General features: G+C 33.5%; 1 protein-coding gene and 1 pseudogene across 1 annotated transcript; one reads left to right on the forward strand and one right to left on the reverse strand.

The window, feature by feature from the left end:
* The first annotated feature begins 2,467 nt into the window (after positions 1-2,467).
* On the forward strand, positions 2,468-3,733 carry LOC145055396 (uncharacterized). Its single transcript, XM_079003704.1, has one exon. It carries the CDS (start codon positions 2,588-2,590, stop codon positions 3,554-3,556), a length of 969 nt encoding a protein of 322 aa, XP_078859830.1. The 5' UTR covers positions 2,468-2,587; the 3' UTR covers positions 3,557-3,733.
* Positions 3,734-8,026: 4,293 nt separating this feature from the next.
* Positions 8,027-8,724, reverse strand: LOC145051051 (uncharacterized; annotated as a pseudogene).
* Positions 8,725-9,604: the final 880 nt, after the last annotated feature.

Here is a 9,604-nt window from a genome sequence, read left to right on the forward strand (position 1 = left end):
AGAATCATACCTTTGAGTTCCTTGTTGATCTTGTGGTCTTGGAGCTTCTAGAGTCACAAATGTCACTCCTCTGATGGCTTACAAACACCAATAGCAAGGAAGATAATTTAGGAGAGAGGAGAGGGAAGGAAATCGGCCAGGGTTCTCTTACTTTAGGAGAGGTGCCGATTTCCCTTGCCTATGGGATCTATTTATACTTGTGGACTCCTTAAGGGTTACAACCTAAACCCTAATTGGATAATCTTCTCTTAAGGCTATCCAAATCCTTTCCTTAGATAAGCCATGGACGAATTTAGCTATCCTTTAGCTTCTAGAATTCGTCCCTAGTATATCTATAAGGATTTTCAGTCTAAAGCTTAACTATCAAACAATTGACAGTTTATACCCCTTTATTTAATTAACCTCTTTAAGTCACCAAATTAATTCTAATTAATTCTATGACTTATATTAATCAAATAACAATATATTATTCATTATATTATTCCCATAATATATTAATAATATTTACTCTCTCTTATTAAATCATCCTATCAAGTTGCTATGGTGAAGGCAACCCAAAAGGACCATGCACAACCGGATCAAATACTTGCCTAATATAGTTGCAGCCTTAGACACTATTCCAACAGTTGTATCTTTCATTTGATACTGTCTGGGGCCTGTATTCCTTGTTTTAGACCTTACTATCCGTGTCTTTCATTTGATACTGTCTGGGGTCTGTATTCCTTGTTTTAGACCTTACTAGCTGTGTCTTTCATTTGATACTGTCTGGGGTCTGTATCCTCTGTTTTTAGACCTTGCTAGCCGTACCTTTCATTAGGTACCGTCTGGGGTCTGTGTCTCCCTTTGTTAGACTGAGCCAGGCGTGTCGTTTGTTCGATACTCTCTTGGAGTCTAAGATTCCTTTTGCCTTAGTCAGCAGCCTTCACTGCTGAGGCATATGTTATTCCCTGATCTCTCTTGCTTTCTTTAATAATCAAATTCTGTATTTTGATAATGATAGCGATTAAGGGAAAACTGCTTTTTACCACATAACTTCGTCCAGTCTTGGTAGAAGACTGCTTTTATTAAAGAAAATATAGGATTTTCTGGAAATGACTCTAACTTAATGGATACTCTAGAACTACCACTTTTATTAAAGTTATTTGAATAAAATGACACTAAATACTTATGAACTCACCAGCATTTGTAAAAATGCTGATACTCGCTTTTCAAATAACTTGTATTCTCAGGTCAGCATTAGACAGGTACATCCCCGGAGCTTTTGACAAAGACAGTTTAGTACCAAGCTGTACCTATATTATTACTTGTATTACTTTGATATATTGTAATGTAAACCATGTAAAACTATTACTATTAATGCAATGGTTGTTGTACTTTGATTACTATAATGCATGTGTTGTGATACTTGACATGACGTCATCCACCCCAAAACGTTTCCGTCGTTCCGGTTTTGGGGTGTGACAATATATATTAAAAATAATATTTATTATATAATAATAATCCAATAAAATTAAAAAATAGATATAGAAATTGCATTATAGTTCGAGAAAAAGAAAAATTATAGAAATCACGTTGTTTAAAGGTCAAATTGTTATTTCAAAAAAGTTAACAGTCTGATTGTTAAGTTAACAATATAGAGAACAAAACGAGAGCTAAAATAAATACCAATTTCACGGATCCAAAATATTTTTGGATCTTATTCAAAGAAGTTTACAAATCATTTTGGGTTGTTTTGTTTTGTTTTAAATAAGATTCCAAACACCCCTAAACGATTGTCAATAAACTTTTTAAATTCGACTAGCAAACATCCTAGATTATTAATATTGACAATTGAAATTTGTATATGACATTAGTTGTGAGACCTATGTATTATATGAGTTAATTTAAAAAAAAAAATTAAATATAAAGGTTAAAATATTTGAAAACTTTAAACAAGAAAAATAATGAATTATCATAATAAAAAGGTTTTTTATTTTTTAAATTTAAACAAATAATTTAAAGAATTTAAAGAAAGTAATGAGCTTTAATTTAGAATTTTGAAATTAAAAAGGTAAGTTGATTAATGAAATTAATATCCATTTATTACTATATTTATTAAAATTATTATATTAAAATATTATATGAAATTTAATAAAATAAAAAAACTCATAAAATGACATGTAAAATCAAATTAATTCAAAATAATCACAATATGATATTTGACAAATTAAATGAGAATATAACAAGTAAAAAAAAAACTTAATTTATTAGAAAGGATTGATTAAGAAGTTTTTAAGATATAATGTAAAAATAAGATATTGCAATTTATAATAAAATTTGAAATATGTCATTATATTAAATAACGTTAACGATAGCAATCAACTTACTTGTTCACCTATGTTAACCAAATCCAGCAAAAACCTCACTGGAATAAAAGTTAAATACTTAAATTATAGTAAAAGTGAAGTGTAAATAATTCTGTTAAACACCAACTTCAAGAACGACCCGTTATGCTCCCTCGCATTAATTTACCTTCTTAGATCTCGAAATAGATATTTGAAAAAAGAAAAACCAAATTCTTGACATCTTTCAATCCATCTCATGATTCATGAATTCTTTAGCTTTCCAGCGTCTGGTGTTCGCAATGTTACTACTCCTCAACATTCCATTTCTAAAAGCTCAATCACCCACCAAAGGTACCTCAGTTTCATCCAGATTTCTTGATTCAGTTCTTCAAGACTATGCTTTCCGATCTTTTTCCCGTCACCGGCAAAGGACCGGAGCTATCTACGACGGCATTGTGAGCCCTGAGTTCACTGGAATCACCGTCTCCGCCCTCCGCCTGAGAAGTGGTCGGTTGAGAAGAAAAGGGTTTTATGGGTACAAAGAGTTTGATATTCCCGGTGGAGTTATCGAGAGTCCGTACGTCGAGAGGGTGGTTTTGGTGTATCAGAATTTGGGTAACTGGTCGTCAGTTTACTACCCTTTACCGGGGTATTTGTTTCTGTCGCCGGTGGTGGGTTTATTGGTTTATAATGCATCGCATCAGACAGCGAAAAGGTTGCCGGAGCTAGATCTTCGGGCATCGGAGAATCCCATTTTGATAAAGTTTGAATCTTTGGGGCTTTTGGCAGATGGGGTTTTGCGGAAATGTGTGTTTTTCGATTTATTTGGTGGGGTTGAGTTTGATCGTGTGTTGAATGGGAGTGTTTGTTCGAGTGTAAAACAAGGGCATTTTGGAATAGTTGTTAAGGAGAGCGTTCCGGCACCGGCACCGGCGCCGTCGAAGTTGCCGGAGAATCCAATTGCTGTTGGCGGAGGCGGTGGTGCTGGAGGAGAGAGATGGAATAATGAATGGTGGATTGGTGGGGTGGTGGCAGGTGTGGTTTTGGTGGTGGTGGTCTTTGGAGGGTCGTGGGCGGTGAGAAGTTTTAGGCGGCGGAGAAGGATTGAAAAAATGGAATATGAGGCTGAGGGCGATGGTCCTTTGGCGGTGGCTGCCGTGGGGAGTGCTTTGGTGCCGGTGGCTATGGGGACTCGGACGAAACCAGTTCTCGAGAACGAATATGTAAGTTAGTTCACTATTATTATTTAATCATATTTTCTTTCATTATATTATTACTATTTTATTAAAATAAATAAAATTATGTGTCCATAAATGAAGAATTTATCATTTATGTTTCAAGTCCTGCTGTTAAAATAATTTATAGAATGGTCCTTATGTTTGTATTAATGATATTTTGGTCTATGTTTTTTTCTTGTTTGTTGATAAAACCCAAAATTTGGATTCGAGATACGATCCTTAATTTTTAATTTTTTTTTTGTAAAAAATCAAGAAGACATTTTTAATATGACAAGTTATGAGAATTCTTATGAGTCATAACCTTCAGGATTATTATTCTTTTATTAGTTTTCCAATCATAATTTACAAGTCAAAAAGTCTCGTTAACCATTTGAATAACAACTTATCAGTAAAACATTTTTTGGGATGTGTATGATACTCATCTACTCGAGTTCTAATCTGATTGTTGCATTTTGTTATGTGGTCATGGAGTTCGTTTGCAATGACTCCAATGCATGATGCATAGACTCATGTTCGTACCGGGATTAGTCGTGGTGCACGTAAGCGGACCGAACACCCTCATTAGGGAAGAACCTATTATCAATAATCACTCAAAACTCAATATTTTAAAAATATTAGTTTCACTCATCAGCATACACAACCAATATTATCAACTCGCTCAATATTTATTAGAAGAGAAATTAAATACTCTCCTATTTTTTGTTCCTACAAATCTTCCTACCCAATTAAATGATGACATATGTCACATTTAATGTTTTTTAATGATATTTAAGTATACTAAAATGACATATGTCATCATTTAATTGGGTAGGAAGATTTGTAGGAACAAAAGTAGATGAATATTTAATTTCTCTTATTAGAATGTAATTAATTGTGTGACTGTAACAATAATCATGCACCATTAGATTAACAAGATCAAAAGTTGTGATATTTAATGACATAATTGTAAAAAAGGTACAAAATTTGAGTATATTCAAATATTGAAATCGTTAATAAGGGATAAAATAGATTTTGGTTAACATTTATATTCGGAAGCCCTAGATAATTCGCAACATACAATAAAATGGGTTTTTTTTACATAAAAGCTCTTAAGTTTGGTATGTTTTGTCAGTTTCGTCTCGTCTTTATGACGATATTTTGATCATTAATGCCGAAAGTTTGCCAAGTTTTTTTTTCATTGTTATTTGTAATAGTAGATTTTCAGGAATAAAACCAATAAAATTTGACAAAATTAAGGTCTTTCATGTCAAATTTAAAAAACATACTTAGGATAATTAAAATTTGTACCATAATCGATAAATTGAGGCTAAAGTGTCATATATTCTTGAACTTTATTGTATTATGGATTCTTGAACGTTTAAAGTCTTAACCATTGTTAAGTATACAATTCTTTTAGAGTACGGACATTTAAGTATACTGTGGCTTGGGGTATATAGAAATTGACCATACTATCTGTGCAAGAATGATTATGTTATAAACATGGTAATTATGATATATAATTGTTACGAGAATAATATGATAAGTTTCATGCATTCTTGAGCTTAAATTTACATAAGTGGCATGCATTCTTGAAAAGTGTTATGTGAATTATGTATAAGAGAATGTGAGCGTGAGAATAAACAAGTTCAAATGTACTTGCCATATTCTGGAAAAAGGATTATGTAATAAACTTGGTAATTGTGGTGTTTTATGACCATTTTTTTGTGTGTTTTGTGAAAATGATTACTTTGTTTGTAATGGGTTATAATGGACTAATCAAATAATGTGTATTTTTTTCCTCATTTGCACCAAAGGAATTCAAAAATTTCTCTTACTCATGTCTAAAATGGCTATTTTGACTTTTGAAGTATCTATATTATCTTTTTCAATTGGATGCTACATTTTAAGTCATTTTATCGTATCTACCTTTCGATTAACTATGTTTCTTTAATATTTGTTTGGGCAATAAACAAAACATTTCCGTGAAATTCCAGAATTATTTTTTAGATTTCACGACTTGTTATTGGAATTCCGAAATAAGTTTTTTTTCCAATCCGTAATTTGGATTGTACTTTTCCCTCATAATAATTAGTTTATTATGACATAACATTAGTATAAAATGACCAATTTCGGACAAAGTAGGCATTTTTAAATAACACAAAAAATTGATCCTTTTTTTAACAACATTGTTCCTGATGGCAGTTTAGTTAATATCTTTTGAATATAAGAGGTTGATTATACTATTTGACCAGAAAAGCTAGTGAAGCTTAATTTACGGCTCACTTTAGAAATCTATTGCACAATTTAGCTTCATGGTGGTCGTTCCAAAAAATAAAAAAATAATAAAAATAAAAACAAATAAATAAATAATAGCTTCATGGTGATGTTACGATTCAATTAGTTATAGTTTTGGGCCGAAAGTCCAGCCCAAAGTTGCCGGATTCGGTCTTGGATTAGCTACAATTTCCTCGCATCTCTATTGCTTATATTTTAATATTTATACAGAAGGTTCCTAATTTAGTTCTAGCACTTCTATTTTAGAAGTAAGATATTGATAGTGTATCCATACGAATCCATAAGTAAATTATATGAAAATTAGAAATAATGGATGCAATTGATATGTATAAAAAATCATGTCAAAGATACGCGATTTACGGTTTGGTAAATTTGCCCAAAAACATTCAGATTATTAGAGTTTGAGTTTAACCATTTATTACATGCAGAAATACAACTACCGATCAATCGATCAAAAACAGCCGTAAATCTGGAAAGATTGTAGGCATATTTTATGCTACAATGTATAATGTAAGCCGAATGAAAATTTACATACATGTGTCACTTTTTTTTGTCCACAAATATCGCATTAGATAGAAGGTGAGGCTATCTCTGGGATCGTCCTTAGAATTGGTTTCCACTTGTACGTAGAGCTACAATCTTTGTACGCTGGACCTTTCCCCTTATGATCATTTTCCTTCCGCTGTTGATTGTTCTCCTCTATCTTAATCATGGTTGTTATGTTGGCATTCAGATTTTGTGAAGCTGCAGATCGGATGAGACTCCGGTATGCAGCTTCACTGAGTGCCAACCCAACTGGCAACAAGAAGTAAAGCCAGTTGCAACTCAGTTGGTTTTCTCTAGGTATGACTGTTCTTTCAGAACAACACCGGATTATCTTGTGATAAGGATAAGCAAAAAGAATATCTTTCACAAATATCCCGTCTTTGAATCTTAATGACTCGCCATCTTCTTTGATCACTAAAACATCACCCCTGTCTCTTACCAATTCGTAGGGACAACATACGAGTGAGATGGAATTACCCATTTTTGGGTTTTCCCACCGATGATATGTTAGGAATAATATAAGCAAAGACATCAAAGAAGCTTCGATGTCTTCTATGTAGTTGGTGCTCTTTGGATTCCGTTTGTTTCAAAGAGATAAAGTAAGGTTGTGTCTTGTGTTCATCATTATAGAATCTTTTCCTTAGAATGTATGTCCCAAACGGTGCCAACTTTATCTTGATTTGTGATGTCTACAATGTAAGATGTGGTAAAAATTTTGGATTCTACAATGGAATAAACGCGGTTCCTTGTTTGAAGGTGAAGCACGTGGAGTTTTCAAAAATTCAAACTAAAAAGTTCTAAAATCGTGATAATAATAAAACTACGTGGCTATGGGTTGCCACGTGTGATCATGCATTAATAGTTGTTCGTGAAGAGTGAGTTGAATTGATTTAGGGTGAGGGTATGCTCTTTGTTGGACTAGAAATCGGTCAACAGAAATTGATGCTTAGGACTTTGGAGCTGTGGGTTTATATAGAGGAGAGAGATAGAAAGTTTAATTCAATGTGGAAACCAAATAATACTTCAACAAATATGAAAGAAACTATTTCAATGTGGAAGCCAAAAAGTACTTTAATAAATATGAAACGTACAAACCAATTGAAACTTATAATATGGAAAAGCACTTCACAAAACACAAGGCTACCACTTAGTGATAGTTATAAAACTGGAAAATGGATCCAAACCAGAATCGAAACCCGTATAACCGAAAAATTCTTAAACAGTTCGGATATTCGGTTCCAAAATTAGTCTTTTCCGGATTCCGGGTATTCCGGATACGAGTCTAACGAGTCCGGGTATTCTGGGTTTTGGAACCGGATATTTAAAAAAACTGGAACCGGGTTTAATGGACCGGAATAGGTTTAGTGGGCCAAGGAACCCGGGACTAAGGGTTATCACATACGTCGAAAAAGGCTGCTAAAAAAATCTCATCACCTCCCGTGATCAACATCAAATACATTCATTCCCAATTGAACTTCAAATTAATCTCCTACACTCATCAAATACATTCATTCCCAATTTGCCCTTCCCGTGATCGACGACAAGACTACAAGAGTGACTCAAAACAACTTTTTTATTCTCCTCTCTGTTCTCGATCACATTCATCTCGTCTTTATTTTTCTTCCATTCATTCCCAATTGAACTTCAAATTAATCTCCTACACTCATCATCAGAACCAACATTGATATTTTTTTTCCCATTCTAAACTTGAAAAGTATGATGAGAATTTGCGAATGAACTCTGAAACTGTTTCTTTTCCAGGATTGAAGCAAGATACAATGTCTAAAACCACAAGACAAATCGGTTCATAAGCTATCGCCACATAGTCCCCATGAAGGGATACATTAACGTTGAAATTTGGAAATTTCATATTGTTCTTATGGCTTTCCTAGAAGAGATAAGCAAGCACATGATCATACGCAGTAATCAAAGTCAGAGGGAACAAAAGCTATAAGATGAATATGAAATTTCAGTCCAATTCAAGCAAATACCAGATAAGGCTTGCCTTCAGGAGTTCGACTTATGATAATCTCATCAAAGGGAATCTGTAAAACCTCATGTACAACATACTACAACAGTCGGCTCACAAGTGCCCTCTTTTGGTTATCGGTTTTTAGAAACCTAATTAATTTCACCCCAACAACAAGATTCAATCACTAAGGATTTCAATTTGGGAAGTTGAATTCAGTAATAACAGTAATATTAGCCTTACCTGGTGATAGATGAGTGTTGTTCTTGAGGTAAAATATATACATGGCGATGGAGAATTCATTGGGTATGTGATTCCACTGTGATATGCTGACCAACCATCTCTTCATACCCTTTTCCATCTCCATTTCCATGGCACACGGAAGCTGGGGGCATGATTATATATTTTTTTTCTTTTCTTTAAAATTTTTGGGCTCCGATTCCATTTACGGGTTTCCGATTATTTCCGGGTCTAATATATAGATTTGGTTCCAATTATCAATTTCCGGTTCCATACCCACTATACTCAGTTTAATACCTGGAACAGAACCGGAACCGGTTACCGTATATCGGTCCGGTTCTATACCCACTATACACTTCCTTAAGTCCACTGTAGCAAAACATTTTCTGAACTTTTCAGCTTGCAAAAATAGAGATATAGTTCCCTACAAAAAATATTGTCAACATGCAATACCAACATAACAATTATGCTCCCAATAGCTTTGACATGTACCAAAAAATTTATTGGACTTCTAGAAATTAGTACCCTTTGACTTTCTTAAGGAAGTGTAGATATATGTTACGTGATGCTTCGATAAGTCTCCAACTAGACTTCTTAAGATTACACGCCTTAATTAGATAATGTGTGTGTATGTGTGTTTAAACCCATTCAAGACAGATAGATATATCCCTCGAAAGTTCAAACAATTCCTTGTCATTCCTCACAATTCGAAATATGAAGAGGGATGTCATAATCATATTGTGAATTTGAGAATGCAATTTACACAGCCAACATCCATATAGCCCAGATCTTCAAAATCTATTAGCGAAAGTATTTCCTCATAATCATTTTGATGAATTAGAGCGAAATCTTTTCCACTTAGATTTTATGGTGCATACGTTTCCATCCATGTGAATCTATCGTTTTCAACCTACAATTATAAGATAAGGTTTAGGACAAACCAAATTCAGATTTAGTTTCCTTCATGGCTTCATGAACTGAACTTTGCTATTTTAATTTCTTGCCTTCTGGCA

Source organism: Lactuca serriola, chromosome 5, assembly GCF_051521515.1.
Source record: "Lactuca serriola cultivar US96UC23 chromosome 5, Lser_US96UC23_V15, whole genome shotgun sequence".
NCBI lineage: Eukaryota > Viridiplantae > Streptophyta > Magnoliopsida > Asterales > Asteraceae > Lactuca > Lactuca serriola.

Excerpts from the sequence above, each read along its gene's own strand:
- LOC145055396 (XM_079003704.1), top strand. The coding sequence starts at position 2,588 with ATGAATTCTTTAGCTTTCCAGCGTCTGGTGTTCGCAATGTTACTACTC.